The sequence below is a fragment of the Pongo abelii genome, chromosome 19 (genome assembly GCF_028885655.2).
Source record: "Pongo abelii isolate AG06213 chromosome 19, NHGRI_mPonAbe1-v2.0_pri, whole genome shotgun sequence".
Classification (NCBI taxonomy): Eukaryota; Metazoa; Chordata; class Mammalia; order Primates; family Hominidae; genus Pongo; species Pongo abelii.
The window spans coordinates 75,987,444-76,009,993 of NC_072004.2; the positions used below are offsets into that span (position 1 = coordinate 75,987,444).

General features: G+C 40.5%; 1 protein-coding gene across 20 annotated transcripts in view; it reads left to right on the forward strand.

Moving 5' to 3' along the window:
• The window catches only part of KANSL1 (KAT8 regulatory NSL complex subunit 1), a 192,942-nt gene that overhangs the window by 47,817 nt on the left and 122,575 nt on the right, over positions 1-22,550 (forward strand). For all 20 annotated transcript variants that reach the window (XM_063718844.1, XM_024234493.3, XM_024234494.3 and 17 more), the window contains one exon: positions 3,293-4,670. In XM_063718844.1, the coding sequence (XP_063574914.1) occupies positions 3,382-4,670 (1,289 nt within the window). In that variant the 5' untranslated portion in view covers positions 3,293-3,381. The remainder of the gene's footprint in view (positions 1-3,292; positions 4,671-22,550) is intronic.

Consider the following 22,550-nt stretch of genomic DNA (forward strand, 5'->3'; position numbering starts at 1 on the left):
TGGCCAACATGGTGAAACTCCATCTCCATTAAAAATACAAAAATTATCTGGGCTTGGTGACACATGCCTGAAGTCCCAGTTACTCGGGAGGCTGAAGCAGGAGAATCACTTGAACAAAGGAGGCGGAGGTTGCAGTGAGCCGAGATCGTGCCACTGCACTCCAGCCTGGGCGACAGAGCGAGACTACATCTCAAAAAAAAAAAAAAAATACACACAGAGCAATAAGACAGATTCGACCCATATGTGTATTGGTGCTTTTATGAATAATGTTTTCTCAGTCATTTATTTGAGTATTTTTATGTTAATGATTCAAATTGTCATACTATAAGGAAGCTTACTGTGGTCCTGTAGGGCCTACCATCCTATGTTGATATTGCTCCAAAGATAAACATTTTTGATTAAATTGGAGATTGCCCTCATTTGGGGCTGGGGGGTGGTGCTTAGTCCAGTGATTTCACAAGCATTTTGGTCTCAGGACCCTTTTTTCACTCTTAAAATTTGTTGAGAACAGCAAATAACTTGTTTTTCTTATAAACTTTGAGAAATTTAAAAAATATTTAATAAGTAATTCAGGCTGGGCATGGCGGCTCATGCCTATAATCCAGGAGTTTGGAAGGCTGAAGCCGGGAGTTTGATAGCAGCCTGGGCAACACAATGAAATTCCATCTCTACAAAAATTCAAAAAATTAGCCGGGCATGGTGGCACACACCTTTAGTCCCAGCTACTGGGAGGCTGAAGCAGGAGGATCATTTGAGCCCAGGAGGTTGAGGCTTCAGTGAGCCATGATTGTGCCACTGCACTCTAGCTTGGGTTGACAGAGCTAGACCCTGTTTCAAAATAACAGCAACAAATAAATGATCTGTCTTGCACTTAAACTTTTTACCCATGCATAATTTCCTGACATTCACTGGACATTTTATTGTTCACTGGGTTATGCAGATCTTCCAAATGTTACACATTCCATTATATGGAATCAAAAATTCACATTCATTAATATTGTCGCAAGTCTGTTAAATCAGAAATGGCTTTTAAAATATTCAGAAAGTCTGTGTGGCAGCTCATGCCTGTAATCCCAGCACTTTGGAAGGCCGAGGTGGACAGATCATGAGGTCAGGAGATTGCGACCATCCTGGCCAACATGGTGAAACCCTGTCTCTACTAAAAATACAAAAATTAGCCGAGCGTGGTGGCATGTGCCTGTAGTCCCAGCTACACGGGAGGCTGAGGCAGGAGAATCACTTGAACCCGGGAGGCAGAGGTTACAGTGAGCTGAGATCGCACCACTGCACTCCAGTGTGGCGACAGAGCGAGACTCTTACACATACACATACACACACACACACACACCCCAAGTAAAATATTGGGAAAACGTTTAAGTTCATGATTGTTGATACAAGTTTTCAAAAACACTAATCTTTGCTTAAATTCAGATTTTATTATTGGCAGCAAATATCGTCAGTGGTTTTCCTTGAAGTGACAAGTTCACTTTGTTCATTTGCAAGGAAATGTCTGCTAGTGAAGCAGGTTTCAAATAATGTTTGTCAGTAGTTCTGCCAAGTAAAAATCGTGTTCCATGAACAAAGCTCTAGTTCATTTTGCAACTCAGTTGTACTGTGCTTTTTCCTGAGAATTCATAAAGCAGCAGAGTGCTTTATGCATACTTTCCCTTTCATCACAAAGAATACTTTTTAAAAATGCACTAAAGGCTCAAGATAATTCATAATTTTTGCTGCTTCATCAAGGACATCTTAAGTGGAACTCCCTTAAAAAAAGAAAAACTGAGTGGAGAGTATAATGACTATTAGTATAGTTTGGTGCCTCTGCCTTGATTTGTGCTAATAATGTACCAGCAGTTTTGTTCACCTTTGTTTTTGTACTCTGATTGCAAATGTCAACACAGTGTAAAAGGCAGATAATATTCTAGTATTGCTATGAAAATACCTTTGATTTCACGAACCTCCAAAATAGCCTGTGAGATCCCCAGAAGTCCAGAGACCATAGTTTAAAGAACAACTGGCTTAGTTCTTTACGTATGTTTCCTTTGGCTCCCAGACCACATAGATCAAGGGGGATCAAACAGAGGCAAATGACTGAGGTTTTTAGCTTGGTTACTAAATAAAAGCAGTGCCATTACTTAAGGTAATGAAACAGGATGCTGAATAGTGTGCTGGAAGGAGAAAGTGAATTCTGAGCTTCGGGGGCTTGAGGAACATAGAGGTATGGGAATCTTGATTAGTGCAGCTCAGAAGTTTTTCTTAGAGTTAGGAAACCTCACCATACTAGTGGTTGTTGAGAGAGAAGAGGGCAGAAGGGACCTTGTGCAGCACCAGCATTTAAGGGTCCAGGAGGAAGAGAAGAGGATGATAGTACAAGGACATCAGGAAAGAATTAGAAGAAGGTTGGTATTGTTCAGTGCTTCAGAGAAGTCAGATAGAATGGGGACTGAGGCTTGACCGTTGGATTTGATAATAAGATTACTGGTGACCTTTGCCAGAGCAGTAGGGGGTGAAATCCAGATTATGGAAGAGTGAAGAGTGCAGAGACAGTTATTTATACTTTCTTAGAGAAGTTTTGGAGTAAAGGGAAAGAGAGATGTTGGGCAATTAAATATGAGAGAGAGGCTGTACTGAGGGCAGAAGATACTTGAGTAAATTCCTAGGCTGAGAGGAAGAAGCCAGTAGAGAAGATATTGATGACCACTTTGATCTGAAAGAAAAGAAAACTGATGAAACAAGTTGGTATTACAGATGTGGTACAGTTAGCTTTGTAGTATAATCTGTACTTCTAGAGAAGTGAGAAGCTGATGAACACTGGATTCCCTGGCCAGAAAAATGCACAGACCTGTGATATTTGGCATACTTTTTTTAGTGAACATAGGAATTCCTTACTAATTTTTTTCTGTTTAATTATTGTTTAGTTTGATATGTCTTGCTTTAAATCCATTTATTTCAACAAGCTTAAAGAGATTTTTTTTTAATGCAGATGATTTAATTTTAACAATCTGTGATTTTCTCTGAATCGAACTTGTGTTTTGGCACCTTTCAATCTGTGGTAATAATTGACAGGAAGAAGGGTGCAATTCTTCCTTCTCTTGTGCAGGGATTTTGCCTCCTCCTTTCTCCCAGATGAAAGATATTTGGGTCTCTAGAATAACTGTGGTACAGTTAGCTCCAGAGTGTTTTCTTTCTGGAGGCAGTTTAGACAACAGCCTCAAGTAGTGCTTTTGTTAAAAATATACATGTTTTTAAATGTGCTTGTATTTCTAATATTCTTTTCTCCTTTCTCTTCTAGTCTGTTCTCTGGGGAGGCAGTAAGGGGCCGTGGAGCTGGCCTCGGCCTCGGCATCGGGAGAGGCTGGACTTCCTGTCTCTCTGTGCTGAATGGCTGCGATGGCGCCCGCTCTCACTGACGCAGCAGCTGAAGCACACCATATCCGGTTCAAACTGGCTCCCCCATCCTCTACCTTGTCCCCTGGCAGTGCCGAAAATAACGGCAACGCCAACATCCTTATTGCTGCCAACGGAACCAAAAGAAAAGCCATTGCTGCAGAGGATCCCAGCCTAGATTTCCGAAATAATCCTACCAAGGAAGACTTGGGAAAGCTGCAACCACTGGTGGCATCTTATCTCTGCTCTGATGTAACATCTGTTCCCTCAAAGGAGTCTTTGAAGTTGCAAGGGGTCTTCAGCAAGCAGACAGTCCTTAAATCTCATCCTCTCTTATCTCAGTCCTATGAACTCCGAGCTGAGCTGTTGGGGAGACAGCCAGTTTTGGAGTTTTCCTTAGAAAATCTTAGAACCATGAATACGAGTGGTCAGACAGCTCTGCCAAAAGCACCTGTAAATGGGTTGGCTAAGAAATTGACTAAAAGTTCAACACATTCTGATCATGACAATTCCACTTCCCTCAATGAGGGAAAACGGGCTCTCACTTCATCTGCTCTTCATGGGGGTGAAATGGGAGGATCTGAATCTGGGGACTTGAAGGGGGGTATGACCAATTGCACTCTTCCACATAGAAGCCTTGATGTAGAACACACAACTTTGTATAGCAATAATAGCACTGCAAACAAATCTTCTGTCAATTCCATGGAACAGCCGGCACTTCAAGGAAGCAGTAGGTTATCACCTGGTACAGACTCCAGCTCTAACTTGGGGGGTGTCAAATTAGAGGGTAAAAAGTCTCCCCTGTCTTCCATACTTTTCAGTGCTTTAGATTCTGACACAAGGATAACAGCTTTACTGCGGCGACAGGCTGACATTGAGAGCCGTGCCCGCAGATTACAAAAGCGCTTACAGGTTGTGCAAGCCAAGCAGGTTGAGAGGCATATACAACATCAGCTGGGTGGATTTTTGGAGAAGACTTTGAGCAAACTGCCAAACTTGGAATCCTTGAGACCACGGAGCCAGTTGATGCTGACTCGAAAGGCTGAAGCTGCCTTGAGAAAAGCTGCCAGTGAGACCACCACTTCAGAGGGACTTAGCAACTTTCTGAAAAGCAATTCAATTTCAGAAGAATTGGAGAGATTTACAGCTAGTGGCATAGCCAACTTGAGGTGCAGTGAACAGGCATTTGATTCAGATGTCACTGACAGTAGTTCAGGAGGGGAGTCTGATATTGAAGAGGAAGAACTGACCAGAGCTGATCCCGAGCAGCGCCATGTACCCCTGTGAGTAGACCTCATGCATGATAGCATTCTTGATAAATGTTGGCACAAGGAAGAATGAATGAATCCCCTTTATGGAGAGAATGTGATTCTTTGTAGATAGGAGTCTAGGTTCCATTTGTTTTTTCCCTGATGTTGGGTAGGTGAGTGCGTATATATGCTAGTGAAGAAAGGGAAGATATTTTTGCTGTAGTGTTGTGTCGTTGTAGTCTAAATGGTGGTAATTTCCTTTTGAAGTCTTACTAAGGAAAATAACTAGGAGACATCTTATGTGTAAAATTGTACTAGTACCTCTCTAAGAGTGAATTTAGATTTCTTTTGAAACTATATATAGGAAATGATAAGTTAATGGCCTGATTGTTGAGATTTTGTTGTTTCCAGTAAGCAGGGACAAATGCTGAGTTGACCTAGTTACCTTTGTAGGAAATTACAGTTGCTTTTGATTGAACTTGCAGCAGAGAGCATACCCAGTCTTCAATTTTAACACTTGAGATTTTCTTACATTTTAAGGACTGACAATTAGAAAATGCTTCAGAATATTTAATACATTGCCTCCAAGCACAGTCCACTTTCACAACCTGACTCTCTTCCTATTAAAAAAAAAAAGCCCATTTTAATCAGATATGTTAAGCTGAGTTAAATGTATTGATGTATTTGGAATAAATTCTTACTGGGTTTTTTTTTTTTTTTTTTTTTTTTTTGAGACAGTTCTGCTCTGTCGCCCAGGCTGGAGTGCAGGAATGCAGTAGTGCGATCTCAGCTCACTGAAGCCTCTGGCTCCCGGGTTCAGGCGATTCTCGGGCCTCAGCCTCCCTAAGTAGCTGGGATTACAGGCACCCGCCACCAAGTCAGGCTAATTTTTTTCTTTTTTCTTTTCTTTTCTTAAGAGTTTCACCATGTTGACCAGGCTGGCCTCGAAGTCCTGACCTCGTGATCTGCTCACCTCATCTTACTGGTTTTTCTAAATCTGTTGGTTTGAGAAAATTTTATATAAGCTTTTTATGGGTGGCGCTCCAAATTGGCATGGTGGAAACAGAGACGTTTCACTCCTGTCACTCCCAATTCAGCATCTGTGTACTTAAATAAAGCAGTACTATATTATAACATACTTAAAGATAAATGTTAAATAAGTGCATTTATCTCCTTAGGAATATCAGATTTGAGAGATAGCATGAGGAGTTGGAAAAGAGGGGCAGGATAATTGACTAGTAGATCTTCTTTCATTTCCTCTTTGCTAGAGGCTGGCTTACTAGAGAAGGCTGAAAAGGGTAAATATGTGGGAAGAGTTGGTGTTTCCTTGACTGTATTAAAAGGTGATAAAGATTTTCACTGGAGTGTTTGGTTGTTGAGACAGCTGTGATTTTTAAAAGTAAATTTTCTGGTTTCCCAATTTTGTTTATATTATCTGCATGGATATTGTATCTGAAGTGAAACTTTGTTTTTGTTTTTTTTTCTATTTTGAAGGAAGAAATGGATAATTTTTGCTGAATTTCTTCCTTGTAGACCTAGTTCCATTATCACTTGTTAGTTCACTGTGCTCAAGTCCACTTCTGTGTTTAGATTTAAAGCAAATGCTTCAGAGGCTTGCTTCTTCCATAACCCATCTTTCTTTAAATGGATTAGTAGCTTAATTCAGCTTGCTAATATTCATGGCATTATCCCCACTAACTTTGCTGTTTAAATCACTGCTTTAAAAATGTCTTGATTAACATTAAATATTTTGTGCTTAGAGGTATAATAAACACTGTAGTTAAAGGATTTTAAATTGCATGCACTTACTTTGAGTAACAGAAAAGCACCTAGACACTATAAGCTTATTGTTTTCAGGATACATTGCATTGAAAACATTTCTGAGTTTTGGTACTGTTGTAGGTAAGTGTTACAAACCAATGAAATAAAAATACCTGAGAATTTTTCTTATTCTGTAGGATAATTTAATGACTTGGAAAAACCTTAAGGCCATTCATTCACTACTTAGTTCTGAGCATTCTTCTCACATAATAGTTTATCGTTTGGAAGGGTGTGAAGTGCATAAGAACAGCCAAAGGATGGCTTTTAGGAAACATTTTGGGATCAGTTGAATCCTCTTGAAATTAAATCAACTGAATGATACTTTAAAAAGTTGAATTTTCATGCGTTAGATCATATTTGGGTACTGAAAGTACTCTGAAGTACATGTTGTTTTTGCACATTGTAATTATATTTAGGGCCAGGCACGGTGGCTCACTCCTGTAATCCCACCCAGCACTTTGGGAGGCTGAGGCGGGCGGATCACTTGAGGTTGGGAGTTCGAGACCAGTTTGACCAACATGGAGAAACCCCGTCTCTACTAAAAATACAAAATTAGCTGGGCGTGGTGGCACATGCCTCTACATCTAGCTACTCTGGAGGCTGAGGCAGGAGAATCTCTTGAACCTGAGAGGTGGAGGTTGCGGTGAGCCGAGATCGCACCATTGCACTCCAGCCTGGGCAACAAGAGCGAAACTCTGTCTCAAAAAAAAAAAATTGTATTTAAACTAAAACCACCAGTAAAGCATAAATACTTTAAAGTTCTTGTTGAGCAATATCACCGGGTTGACTCTTAAGGCTGGTATTTATTCAGCCAAGTGTTTGTTGATCTTCTGAGTGTTTTAAAGGGTTTCAGCAGTTGACGAGACAATGGGAATGGAGGCATTGCTTTAATTTAAAAAGAAGAAGAAAAAGTTGTTCTTCGATGCTGAGAAATGAATCCTAGAATGTAGTTAGTTAATTCTTCAGGAACTTGACCCAGCTGGTGAATTTTGGCTCCCCCCGCCCTTCCAGTAGCTGGTCTGTATTTTACTCTTTTGCCCAAGATAGAGTGGTGGGCTAGGTTTCGTCTAGGCAGCCCTGATGAAAATATTTAGAGGAGACTGTTGGAATGAGCTGTTTTTAAATGATGTTGCTTAAATTACAAGTGGATAGTTCTGTGGAAATTATAATCCCTTTCTTCTCTAAGAATTCAATTGTTTTTTTCTTTCCCACCTCCCAGAGGAGAAACAGTGATCCATTCTGTGTCGTTGGTACATGCTAGCTATAGAATGATTAATTTTTCTATGTTGTTGAATGTTTAGCAAATTGTATGTTTATCATTGTATTATGCTTGACAGTAAACTATATTGCTAAATGAGACTTTAGAGAGAGTTTTTTAAATTAATTTTTATGGTTGACTGATTTTATGTCTGGTTTAAAAACTCTTACCCTTTTTGTTTAAACTCTTTGGAAAATTTTCATGAAATATTTCATGTGTCTTCCTTTCTTGGTACCGTGGACATAACTGCTTCTTTGAAAATTCTGCAGTACGTTGGGTTTGATGTGATGTCACTAAACAATGATATGTCATCACTGTGCAAGGTACAGGAATTTAAATTTTATCTCCTTGATTATGGGATTAAGAAGGAAGCTGCATGCTTCCATAAATATCTTAATGTTTAATTCTTAATTGTAGATGTAGAAATAAAAGCATTTAATTATCATATGTATGTAATGTACTTGCTGAGTTGTGCTTGCTCTTTCTTTTATATTGTTTTTCCCTTAGAGTTGTTTTTTTTTTTTCCCTGCAATTTTGTTTAATTTCTGGACCCATTCCACATTTTGCTAAATTTGGTTTTCGTTTTCTGGGTCCTATGCTTATAAACTTCTATATAGTAAGTACTTGTTGTTAAAATAAAATTTTTTTTCCAGAAATTCTCTTAATTGTCCTCTTAAATCAGCAGTGTTCTGGGTACCTGGACCACATTATGTAGGTCTCTCCTAAGTTTTTTTTTTTTCCTTTCTTTTTTTTCTCTCTGTCCCTGAAGTTTTTTTTTTTTTTCTTTTTTTTCTCCCAACTGTTACTCTAGGCTTATCTTGAAGTTCAGTATAAAAATAACCTCGTAAAACATTTCATTGTCATTACTGAAATATTGTTGAGGATATTCTCTGTATTCTGCAATGCCTTCTTTATAAGACCTCAGGGAGAAAGATGAGCAGCCAAGAATAATTGTATGTTTGTCTAAGCTTTTAGTCTGTTTTTATTACCTGGGTGCCGTAATTGTTCACTAGGTTTCTTTTTTCCTATTGACATCTGGAAGTTTAGAGCTAAGCTTGTACCTTTTTAATAGCTTCGTTTTGTTTCCCTATTTTCATGTTTTTATTTCTGGTTGAATTTATGCTAACCTGTGTTTTGTCTAATAGTCTCCTGAAGTCTGTTTCAGATCAGGGTTGGGTAAAAATAAACTATAGATGCAGTTCAGTGACACTAAAGCGCTTATTTGAATTTTGGATGGTCTTGATTGCAGTGAGTTTTCTCACCCTCAGGAATTTTTTTTTTTTTTTGGAGACCTAGTCTTGCTCTTGTTGCCCAGGCTGGAGTGCAGTGGCGCGATCTTGGCTCACTGCAACCTCTGCCTCCCGGGTTCAGGTGATTCTGCTGCCTCAGCCTTCTGAGTAGCTGGAATTACAGGTGCCTGTCACCAAGCCCGGCTAATTTTTGTACTTTTAGTAGAGGTGGGGTTTCGCCATGTTGCTCAGGCTGGTCTCGAACTCCTGACCTCAGGTGATCCACCCACCCTGGCCTCCCAGAGTGCTGGGATTACAGGTGTAAGTCACTGTGCCCAGCCTTTTTTTTTTTTTTTTTTTTTAAATTTTGAGACAGAGTCTCACTCTGTCACCCAGGCTAGAGTACAGTGGCATGATCTCAGCTCACTGCAACCTCCACCTCCCAGGCTCAAGCAATTCTTCTGCCTCAGCCTCCTGAGTAAGCTGGGATTACAGGTGCCCACCACCATGCCTGGCTAATTTTTGTATTTTTAGTAGAGACGGGGTTTCACCATGTTGCCCAGGCTGGTCTCAGAACTCCCGACCTCAGGTAATCCACCCACCTTGGCCTACCAAAGTGCTGGGAGTACAGGCGAGAGCCACCGTGCCTAGCCCCTCCTGGGGAATTTTATCCTCTTGGAGTTTATGAAGACCTCATGGTAAAATGAATTACTAGTGTGCTTATAGGTTTTGCTTTTTAGATACTCTGGAATGTTCTATATTGTTGCTCTTGGTCGGGCTTGGTGGCTCATGTCTGTAATCCCAGCACTTTGGGAGGCCAAGGCGGGTGGATCACTTGAGGTCAGGAGTTGGAGACCAGCCTGGCCAGCATGGTGAAACCCCGTCTCTACCAAAAATTCAAAAATTAGCCAGGCATGGTGGTGCACGCCTTTAATCCCAGCTACTTGGGAGGTTGAAGCATGAGAATCACTTGAACCCGGGAGGCGGCAGTTGCAGTGAGCTGAAATCTCAGCGCTGCACTCCATCCTGGGCGGCAGAGTGAAACTGTGTCTCAAAAAAAAAATAAAAATACCTGTAATCCCAGCACTTTGGGAGGCTGAGGTGGGCGGATCACGAGTTCAGGAGATCGAGACCATCCTGGCTAACACGGTGAAACGCCGTCTCTACTAAAAATAAAAAAATTAGCCGGGCGTGGTGGCAGTCCCCTGTAGTCCCAGCTACTCAGGAGGCTGAGGCAGGAGAATGGCCAGAACCCAGGAGGCAGAGCTTGCAGTGAGCCGAGGTCGCACCACTGCACTCCAGCCTGGGCGACAGAGTGAGACTCCATTTCAAATAAATAAGTAAAAATAAAAATAAAAAAAATTGTAACTCTTACTTGAATTTATTAAGAACACACAGATGATGTTGCCAAAGTGGCAATCAAATTGGTTTGTTATTTTTTACTTTTTATGTATGTTTGTATGTATGTATATATTTGAGAGAGAGTCTCGTTCTGTCACTCAGGACGGAGTGCAGTGGCGTGATGTCAGCTCATTGCAGTCTCTGCTTCCCAGGTTCAAGTGATCTTCCTGCCTCAGCCTCAGGAGTAGCTGGGACTACAGGCATGCACCAAACACTCGGCTATCATTTTTCTACTCTTTATCATTTCATAGAGTGGTGGGTTGGGAGGAACATCAGCCAGGATACCCAAGTCTTTTCAGCTAAACCCTTCTCTGCTAAAAACTAGCTATAGGACTAATCATGTAACCATTTTTCTAATTAAAGTGAGGGAGCTGACCCTACAAGACCTTTAGGTCTCAAACTACTTTGAAGTGTGACTGTTTATCTTTAAATAACATGAATGGAACTATTCTCATCACCATTTTTTGCATTGGGGGATGCTGAGGCAAAGGGCCTAGCAAAGCACTGATATAAGTTGAAACAAAACAGGTTTCTTGACTTGTGACTTAAAGCTTTGGTTCTTCGAATGCCTTCATTCATTTCTTTGGTTGATTTACTTTTCATAGTCCATTAAAGTGATTATCTTATTTCTTGATGTATGGGATAGAAATGTGGGAATAATTTCATTGTATTCTTACAGAAATTTACTTCAGAGCTGAGTAAACTTTCATTTGTTGAACACCTTTGATTTAATGCCCCTTGGCTTTTCTCCTAATCTGCACATGATGTCAAGTGGCAGAAATAGGAACTTGTGTTTTTTTCTTCTATTCCCTTCTCATTTTTTTCCTGAGAAGATACATAGGTAGTGAAAATCATTCTTAGTGCTTGTTGTGGGATTCTGAAGAAAGGAACTTAGGCATCAGGAATTTGGGGGTTACCCATTTACCGTAGGTATAGTTGCTATAGTGTTTTCTGCCACCTTGTGATTGTTTTTGTTCTCTGAAGTGAACGTCCTCTTTTATGGTAGTGTTAAAGTAGTCATATAATAAGTACTTATTGAGTGAGTAAATGTGTAAGTAAGACACAAGAGATAACAGATGAATAAGCTAAGTTTGTATCCTCAAGAAGTTTAAAGAGTGAAGGGAGTGAAGAACTTAGTAAGACAAAGATGAATGTTTAGAACAGTGCCTGGCACTTAGTAATGTTAGAAATGAACCTTGAAGGTTGGCAAAGATTTTGATAGACAGTTTTCTTTTGGTTGTGACCTACTGAGAGGTCATTATAGGCAGAAGGCACAGGGCACACAGAGAAGACAAGTTGAAAGGTACAGGGCTTTGGTGGCACCATGGGAATGGGATATGTTGAGGACATAGTATTATAGGTACAGATGATAAATGTAATGTGAGAAGAAAAAGAGATAATTCCAGAAATGATGTAGAGGTAAGTTGAATGGGACTTAATAACTGTGATGTGTGGGGGCAATGACAGGAGGGATCATCATAGGTGATTGAAGTTTCAAGCCTGGCTGACTACAGCAATAGATGGTTACCAGAAGCATTTCAGTACTCAGTTTGCAAAATAATCTTAATAGCTCATGAGAGTCCACGTTCTTTACTAGAGTCTTAAAAATGAAGGTTTCTGTATTCCTTACAAGTTCCAGCAAGTGTTAAAAATGAGGAAATGGCCGGGTGCAGTAGCTTGAGCCTGTAATCCCAGCTCTTAGGAAGTTGAGACAGGAAGATGGGTTGAGCCTAGGAGTTCAAGGCTTGGGTAAGCTATGATCGTGCCACTAAACTCCAGCATGGGCGACAAAGTGAGACCCTGTCTCTGAAAAAATAAAAAACAGTGAGGAAATAAGCTTCCAAATAATCTTCTGTAAATGGGGGAGGAGTTGATCTGTACAGAGACCTGAAAACCTTCATTGGAGGAGTTTGGATTTGATTGATTAATTCATTCATTAACTCTACATTGAATGCCTGCTACATGCTGGGATGCTAGGGATACAGTGGTAAGAAAGATACAATCCTTGTCTTGCCCTCATGGGGAATATAGATTAGAGAGAGATTAATATTTAAGCAGGTAATTACATAGATGATGATATATTTATGATTGTTGTGGGTGCTACAGGAACAAAGTTCAGAGTGATCTGAGGGTGCATATTGGATATATCTAGGCAGCATGTGGTAGGGATGTGATGGTGAGTCTTCTGAAGGAAGTGACATGTAAGCTGAGACCTGAAGCAAGAGGGAATTGGTAAGTGAGAAGGGGCTTTGCTGCTGATTGAGGAAACAAGACATGCTAAGGTCCTGGAAATGGAAGGTGCGTCACTCTCAAAGAACAGAGCAAAGTATAGTGTATTTTACAAGTAGTGAGAAATGAGACCAGAGAGGTAGCTAGTTGCCAGATCATACAGATGGCCTTGTTGATTATATAAAGTTAAAATTTTTATCGTGAAGCCATTGACATGGCTTACATGATTTGTATTTTTCAGACCCCGCTTGTGTGGAGAAGGGGAATAGAGGTGAATTTAGGCTAACCAGTTAGCTGAATGGTAGACTCAGCCTTTGGCAGGAAAGATTTAAGAGAATTGGTTATTGGAAGTAGGGGTGATGAGGGCTTGTGACTAATTGCATGTGGTGAGCAAAAGGGAAGAGGTGCCATGGGTGATTCCCAGATTTTTGTTTGGCAGGGGTAACTACATTGGATGGATATGTCAAGATGGAGAAGGAGCAGATGAGGTAGGCATTCATTAATTTTTATTTAAATATTTTCCTTTGTTGGGTATACCTGGAGTGTCCTTTGCAGAGCCCCTGATTAGGCTCTGTCAGTGTGATAAAAGAAATAGTTTTAACTAGAAAAGGGAAAGCATGGGTCCACATTCTGTTATAAATGGATGGTACTTTCATTCATTTCCCCACCTCCCTAAACATGGACCAAAGTGGACAAGATTATTTTGCAAGCTGGGTAGAAATTCATGCCTAAGGTCATGTCCTTTCATGTTTACCAGTGAATTATCTTTTTCCAATTTTCTATTGTGCATTTGGGAAAATTATGCTTACATATCCAATGTAAAGAAAACATTGAGTTTATATAGATTTGAAACCAAGGGGGTTTAGTATATAGTAAACATAAGAATAAATCTTACCAGTTTTGATTCTCATTAGTTAAGGCTTTGTGGCAACTGTATCCTGTTTGATTTTTATATTTCTTTAAGTGTGAAGAAAGGTTTCTTGCACCATGGTAGACAAAATTGCTTTGAAATTATTTTAAGCCTGATGAAGGTTTCTGTAGGGTCTGCTCTGCAAACAGAATATACTGAAAATTTGCTATTAAATTGTGAATGTTGTGGTTTGCTCTAGCAGCCTATTTAGTAGCATTGTAGTAATCAATGTAGATTATATTCAGAACTCAGGTAAGAGGAATTGTAGAGAAAATTGTTTTGGGGGTGAGGGAAATGGGGAAATTGGGGAATGGCAACCAGAGAGAGGTGTCAAAGTTCATTTAAAATCATGTTCTTATAAGTTGTTTTACTGAGGCCTAATAGAATAGAGGGCATGTGCCAGGGAATTGAACACCCTTGTATATGTAGTGCCATTTCCTTGCTCTCCCTTTAATTGCTGTTTCCGGTTTGTTTCTCTGGTACTTATGAGAGATGTATCCTGGGAAGAAACAGGGTGGCAGAGTTTAGGGCCTTTGGGACTGAATTAGTCTGAAACCTGAGAACGCAGAAGGATTTTGACTGAACTGATTTGGGTGAGTTAGGAAACAAGGTTTTTTTTTTTTTTTTGAGACAGTCTTGCTCTGTCGGCCAGGCTGGAGTGCAGTGGCATGATCTGGGCTCACTGCAAGCTCCAACTTCCGGGTTCACGCCATTCTCCTGCCTCAGCCTCCCAAGTAGCTGGGACTACAGGCATCTGCCACCACACCCGGCTAATTTTTTGTATTTTTTTTTTTTTTTTTCAGTAGAGATGGGGTTTCATCATGTTAGCCAGGATGGTCTCCATCTCCTGACCTCGTGATCAGCCCTCCTCAGCCTCCCAGAGTGCTGGGATTACAGGTGTGAGCCACTGTACCCTGCCGGGAACAACGTTTTTAACCAACTTTGCCTAATCAGACAACAGAGTTGAGACATTCTGGTAGAGAAATAATAGCCTACATTTGTTGAATTGTTTTTAGTTCTTTAGTTATAAAGAGCTTTTTACAAATTAACTTATGTAATTCTCCAACAGTACAATGAGGTAGATAATTTTAATTTGAGAGACTCAAACTGCGGAATGGAAAGTTTAAGTAACTTAATGTCAAACAGCTAATAAGAGATCAAGATAATAATCTAGGCTCTTTACCTATCTCCTGGGCATAAGCACTAGCTTTTTTAGTGGAAACAGAATCAAATTGTTCATTAGATTTGGTTGATGAAAAGAGGTCTACCAACCATCATGTAAAATATGGCGTTTATGTTTATATTCAGAAGACTATTATAAATTAATTTGGTAATACATATTTTTTTGCGGAAAGGTATAATGGCCATATGTATCTTAACCAGATACATCCTTAAGCCTGCAATACCCTATTACCATTTTCTTTTGTGGAGTAGAAGTTGGATGGGTTATATGGGCGTGGTGTCTCTCTCCTGTAATTCCAGCACTTGGGGAGGCCAAGGCGGGCAGATCCCTTGAGCCCAGGAGTTCTAGAGCAGCCTGGGTAACATGGCGAAACCCCTTCTCTACAAAAAAAAAGTAGCCAGGCGTGGTGGCACGCGCCTATGGTCCCAGCTTACATGGGAGGCTGAGGTAGGAGGATTGCTTTGAGCCTGGGAGGTAGAGGTTGCAGTGAGTCGAGATTGCACCACCGCACTCCAGCGTGAGCAGCAGAGTGAGACCTTGTCTTAAAAAAAAGTTGAATGGGTAGAGGAGGGACATTTTGCTAGGGCAGACTAACATCTAGGAAGTGGTTGAAGTTATTTTTTTGAAAAAAGGAAGAAAAGGAAGGAATTAGTATTTATTGATCACACCTTTCTGTATGTTAGGTGGTTTAGGTTTGGTGTCTTTAAATCTTCCATATGATGATGATACCCCATTTTACAGTTGCGACCCAAGACTATAGATATGTTAAATAATTTGCTTGTGGTTGTACATGTTCTATCTTCTGAATAGAAGATAACTCCTGGAACTGATAGGGAGAGGGCAGAAAAAGATTCTATTTTGAGAAATGGAGCAACGTGAAGGCACATAGCTTTGCTGTTTGCTGTAACTCCTTTAGACAGCTCTCTGACCACACAGTACGTGGGTGGACACCAGCATTGACCAGGAGGGATGGTGGGAAGTTTAAATAGCTTTCCTTTACTGTAATAAACACTCTAGAGAAGTGAACTATTAAAGGTTTTTCCCCATCAAATGGCTAAATTAAACATTTTTGACATTCGAAAGGGGTGATTTATATCTTATGTGGAAAAGCCCCAAACAACTATTTCCCCAGTTGTTGGAAAAAGAGCTCTTTTGAGATATGAAGGTATTTTATGTTCTTTCTCCATTATTCTTTCTTTGTGCTTACAGGTGAATTGTAAGTATGTGCTTTGTGTTTAGTATTTTCCTCAAGAAAACTCTTGCTGGTAAATCTAGTTACCATAGAACTTGAAAGGATATTGAAAGAATAGTTGAGGACTATCCTGATTGGTTTTCATCCACTTAGTCTGCATTTGTGTCATTTCAGTGTCTGAGTAGGTGGTTTGTGATTAACATTTCACATGTTATTTTTATTGATTTGGCAAGTACCAGAAAACTTGAAGGATGAACTAGAGGTTATTTTTCTTAGCATTTGTGGTATTAGTACTAAAAGGGGAGTAATAGAGTAGAAAGAATTCCGGACAACTGTTGAGAATTGTTACATTTTGTCTTCCTAGGCTCGAGTTCCTCACTTTTAAAATTAGGACTGTACTTTTTGGAAGAATATTGCTTGTTGTTTTGTGGTGGGACCAGGCTGTGATGGGAAAGGCTGTCATAGGCATAGGCAGGCCTTTTGCTTTGCTGAGGTATAGTGAGCAGCCGGGTGACCCTCCATGTAGCCTGCATTGCATGCAGTTTCCACAGGGTCCATAGAGTTAGTGCAAAGCTCCAGCAGGCCCACTCACCTGCTTTTCTCATGAGGCGACCTGGGACTAGTGTGTCCCTGTAGTAACTGTAATTTTTTGTTGTGTTCACTTATTGCAGTGAAAAAAAAATCTGAGTGTAAGGTTCTGAGTGGACCTGGAAAGGGGTTGGTGTTGTAGTGAGAGACTGAAGACAAAGGCCTCTAACAGATGGGTATCTTTTTAGCTTAATCAAGCTATTGCTGGAGTGTTATGCTTCAGAAATAAGTCTCTTGGCCGGGTGTGGTGGCTCATGCCTGTAATCCCAGCACTATGTGAGGCCAAGGCAGGCAGATCACTTGAGGTCAGGAGTTTGAGACCAGCCTGGCCAACATGGTGAAACCTCATCTCTACTAAAAATACAAAAATGAGCCGGGTGTGGTGACGGGCGCCTGTAATCCCAGCTACTCGGGACGCTGAGGCAAGAGAATCGCTTGAACCCGGGTGGTGGAGGTTGCAGTGAGCTGAGATTGTGCCACTGCACTCCAGCCTGGGCGATAGAGCGAGACTCAGTCTCAAAAACAAACAAAACAAAAAATACAAAAATTAGCCTGGCATGGTGACACATGCCCGTAATCCCAGCTACTTGGAAGGCTGAGGTGCAAGAATCGCTTGAACCTGGGAGGCGGATGTTGCAGTGAGCCGAGATCAATCGTGCCACCGCACTCCAGCTGGGCGACTGAGTGAGACTGTCTCAAAAAAAAAAAAAAAAAAGTCTCTACTGGAAAACAAAAATTTATCCCAATTCTCCCAACCCCTCCCTCCCAAAAAGCAAAACAATAAAGAAGTTTTGTTATTCTTGCTTTTTTAAAAAGCAAAATAAAATGCTTTCATTATTTCCCAGAAACAGTTGATTTAAAAACTACTGCAGATTATAAAGTTCATTTATGTAGAACAAATAAGGTAGTTTAGTGCCTTCTGCACTGTCAAATGTCAAAGGCAGAATTTCAGTTATTGCTTTTTAGGTGCATAAAATTAGCATAGTTGAATACTTCATTGATTCATTTAGTTGCCTTTCATAGAATTTTACTCCAATAACAAAAAGATCTGGGGTTTTTCTAAAATTTTCTTCAGGTCTTGAGAGTTTTCAGCTGAATTGCTACAACTATTCTTTCTCTAGATTTCCAACTGGGCGAAAATGTTTTTCTTTTTAAATTGGCACTCTCCCAGCAGCTTTTTCCAGCAAGTATTCTTTGGGCACACCCTGTGCATAGTGAATTTTTCAAGATCCTTATTCAAAAGGCTGGGAGGACAGGCCAATCTTCTCTTTGTAAGATGAAAACAGAATGAAGCTTGCTTAAGACTCATTTTGCTTCTGCCTAACTGTATATGAAATTGATCTCATGCAAATACACTCAAGCATTGCCAGAAGTAATTTGACTTGATAGTGTAAGTAGAAAGGGTAATTTTGTATTTGCAGGCAGTTTGCTTAGTGCAACAGGTGACCTCTCAATTGAGAATTCTTAATTTGTTCTCAATGATAACTTGATAGTAAGCAGGTCTCAGGTCCAAGAGTTGAGAAATGTGAGGTGACTTTGAAATTTTCAAGGTAATTGTACATTCAAGACATTGACATGATATGTTTATATTTGGTTTTACATTTTATTAGGTGCTGAGGTTGTCATTTCCATAATGTCCAAAGCAGTGTTAGATTATTTAAGCTTCCATGGTTTACTGATGGTATTACTAGGTGAGATAAATGCCTTTAATTTCATCCTTGAATGGTAAGATTGGCTGACTAATTTAGGGAAGGATAAGGTACAGAATTGCTCTTGGGTGTTTCCTAGCAGGCCAGCCTTCCAAGAGCAATAGCTTAATGTTTGTTCCTTTAATAAATAGTACTTAAACAGTGATCAGGGGAGTTACCATAGTTGGTAATCTAATGGAAACTAAAATGTGTCATCATTGCGGATAGTCAAAAGTGTCCTTGTGGCAGTCCTAGAAAAGGAGTTCAGAATTTTCCGAACAGAGAAAAATATAAACATTTTCAAGGTTCTAATTATTTGGAGACTAGCCTTTCAGGATCATTTATCACCAAGATTAACCTTGCCACCAAAGGGCAAGGAAACACTTCTCTGGTGATTAGATCAGGAATGATGAAAACACTTAAGAAGAATTGAAAACTTGGTTCCTGTCTTCAATGAGTAATTTATGTGACTGATTTTTTTTTTTTTTTTTTGAGATAGTCTCACTCTCCACTTTCAAGTAAAAGAGGAAGCATTAGAATTAGACATTTGTGGGCCGAGCTCCTTGGGAGGATCCCTTGAGCCCGGGAGTTCTAGACCAGAATAGGCATCATAGCGAGACCCCATCTCTGTTTCGTTTTAGTATTTTAAATAAAAATTAAAAAACAAGAATTAGGCATTGTGTACTAAGTATTAGATACATGGTACAGGCATTAAATGCTGAAATCGTAGAAGGAAGGAGTGGTTAGAGGGAAGGATTGACTGCTGTGGGCTGAGGTGATAGGAAGACCTGAGAAGAGATGGATCTAGAGTTAGGAGTTTACATTCCAGTGCGGGAGTTCTCCATATAAACACTATCAGATACTGACTTTCTGGATGATCTGGAGTATTCTTTGTTAATGTTTTTTTGAGACAGAGTCTCGGTCTGTCCCCCAGGCTGGAGTACAGTGGTGCCATCTCGGCTCACTGCAACCTCTGCCTCCTGGGTTCAAGGGATTCTCGTGCCTCAGCCTTCCAAGTGGCTGAGATTACAGGCACGAACTACCATGCCCGGCTAATTTTGTATTTTTAGTAGAGATGGGGTTTCACCATGTTGGTCAGGCTGGTCTCGAACTTTTGACCTCAGGTGATCCACCCACCTTGGCCTCCCAAAAGTGTTGGGATTACAAGTGTGAGCCACTGTGCCCGGCTATCTGCATATTTTTAAACCTCTTAGGAGGAGAAGTTTTTTTTCTGATATTTACAAGTTATTTCCCCCAGCTTTTGTCATTTGAGTAATAGCTATCACAAGAAAGGATTGTTCTTGGACTATGTTTTCTTTTTAGAGATAGGATTTCACTCTATCACCCACATTGGGGTGTAGTGGCGTGATCATAGCTTACTACAGCCTAAGACTCCTGGGCTTAAGTAATCCTCCTGCGTCAGCCTCCCAGATTGTTGGTATTATAGGTGTGAGCCACATGCTCTTAGCCTGTAATATCTTTTAAATAGTTGTTTTTTTTTTTAATAGACTGTAGGAACTAGAGTGTGTTATTCTCCTCTTCTGTGTTTATGTGGTTTTTCCAAAAATGAATGTTTTTTAGGCAGGTTTTCTTAACAGAGGCACCATTAACCTTTTGGGCCTAATAATTATTTGTCATGGGAAGCTATTCTGTGCACTGTAAGGATGTCTGATGGCATCTCTGGCCTCTATCCCCTAAATGCCAGTAGGACCTTCCCTCACCCTAGTTGAGACAACAAAATTTTTCCAGACTTTATTATATGTGCCCTTTTGGGGGTTGGGGTAAGGTCAAAATAATCCCCAAGGCTGGGAGCAGCGATTCACACCTGTAATCTCAGCACTTTGGGAGGCCAAGGTGGGCGAATCATTTGAGGCCAGGAGTTTGAGACCAGCCTGGCCAACATGGCAAAATCCTGTCTCTACTAAAAATAGAAAAATTAGCCGTGCATGGTCGCACACACCAGTAGTCCCAGCTACTTGGGAAGTTGAGGCAGGAGAATCGCTTGAACCCGGGAGGTGGAGGTTGCTGTGAGCCGAGATGGCAACACTACAGCCTGGGCAATAGAGCAAGACTCCGTCTCAAAAAAAAAAAAAAAAAAAAATCCCTGGCTGAGAACTATTGGATTAGGGCCTCCTGTACCTATCTTTGAGGGGGAAAGGATGCTACCATCAACTTTTCTGAATGCCAGGAATGCCTTTTAGTATAGTTATTTCACTTACTATTTTATGGCATATTTTAATTGTATAGTAAGCATTGTGTCTGTTTTATGATAAGGAAACTAAAATTGAGAGATTAGGCTGCTCGTGGTGGCTTACACCTGTAATCCCAGTACTTTAGGAGGCCAGGACTTTGAGGCCAATGTGGTCAACACAGCAAGACCCCATCTCCATTAAAATAATCATAAAATAATAAAAGGGAAAGATTAAACCTGGAGATGGCATCATATAAACCATGTACAATATGGGTTACTTCTGCTCTGATTGTTTACTCCTTCCCCCCACCACACCCTCTCATTTCTTTGTCCCAGCTCTAAGAAAAGCATACAATATCCTTTTCCTGTATTCTGGTACTGTTTAAGGCTTTGCAGTGAAGATGGTTTGGTGAGTCAGACCACTTTTAAAGAGGAAATTCTACCCTTCCCTTCATTCTCTCTCTTTTTATAATTGTGGTGAGAACCCGGGCACGGTGGCTTAGGCCTGTAATCCCAGTGCTTTGGGAGGCTGAGGCAGGGGGATCACTTGAGCTCAAGGAGTTCGGGACCAGCCTGGGCAACGTGGTGACGCCCATCTGTACAATAAACCACAAGAAATGAGCTAGATGTTGTGGTTCATGCCTGTAGTCCCAGCTACTCGGGAAGCTGAGATAGGAGGATCACTTGAGCCTGGGAGGTCGAGGCTGCAGTGAGCATTGCAAGTAGAAATTCTTAAAGTGCAACCCTGAGGGGGGAATATCCTCCCTCATTTGTCAAGGGACAAATGAGAATGTTAGCATTTCCCCACCTCCCTCATTGCCAGTAACGTATAATTTAAGCATGTGGATATGCCAGTCAGCTTTCCACAGCTTAGCTGGGGTGGAGAGAGGTGTGCGAACCAGTGCTTTGTTCTTTCTTGTCTTTTTCCCCTTACTTTTGTACTCCCACTCTTGCCAAACTAGACATCGTTATATCCTGGTGTGTTCATTAACCTCTACTCCAAAAGTTAAGTGTGGTTAAGGGAGTGAGGTCTATTTCAAAATGCTGCATGTGATTTAGAGGGGGGTATAGTTGAGTGAAGAACTAGGCACTGAAGCAGCAGCTCATGAGGGGAGTGTTTTCTCTTTAAAGCCCTTACATATCGAGGCATCTGGTGTTCATGAAATAGTCTGTTGTGCTGTTCAACTTTTTTGCTCTTTTCTTACCTGACTTAGACAATTAACTCCTAGGGCTGGGTTTTCCCTCCACATTGCAGTTCCTTCAGGGTCAGATTGTCTTAGTTTCTCTCTCTTCTTTGTATTGATATTTTGTTTTTTTGGTGATTCTCATTTCTCCCAATGTGATGGAGTGAGGGGACTCAGACTTTTTCTGGTTTGGTAATCTAGTGTATAAATGACCTGGTCTTTTGATGGTTCATGAAATCTTTAACTCCGTCACCTCCGAGTAGCCAACCCTTCCATGTAGTCTTCATTTCCTATACTAGTGTTCTGTTCCTATTACATAAAAGTCATGTACACGAAACATTTTGTAAACAACCAGTGGGGTTTTGTATCCCGTGCTGTTCTGTTTTCATTTCTAGCCCACATTTTGGGAATATGTTTCTGTGGCTTTATTTATATATTTACTAGCTAATCCCAGAACATTTATTTCCACAGGCTTTTGATAAAAGATAAAGTTACTAATAAGAGTGTACTATTTTACCGAGTAAAACGACATAGAAAGCTAAAGATTTCCTTGTGCCCATCTTTCTAGAAGGGAAATTTAAAGAGGGCTCTTCCGACTCTAATAGTTTTATAATTATTCGTGTCTCCTAAGCCTGATCTCTCCCCACAACTAAAATGCGTTGATGAGCTGCGTACCTGCATGTATGTCTTTGTTTGCACTTTTTAAGTAAATTAACTTACTGAACAAGGGAACTGAATAATACTTTAAAAAAAAATCCTTGCGATATGACCAGGAAGTCAAGCCACAGAGACTTCATAGCTAGGAGTATGGCTTTCTTCCCTAAGCCCTTTAGATTTTAAAAAATACTGCTTTAAGTTTGTAATGTTTTATGTCAGATGTGCTCATGACCTGGTGCTTCCGTGTCAGCAGATATCTCCATACAGCCAAGAATAAAGAAAGAAAGGGATAGATGGAATGAGTTCCATAGTGATTCTAAGTATCCAGGAATAAAATTATTTATCACTGTGGATTTAAACATCTGGATTTATTTATTTTACA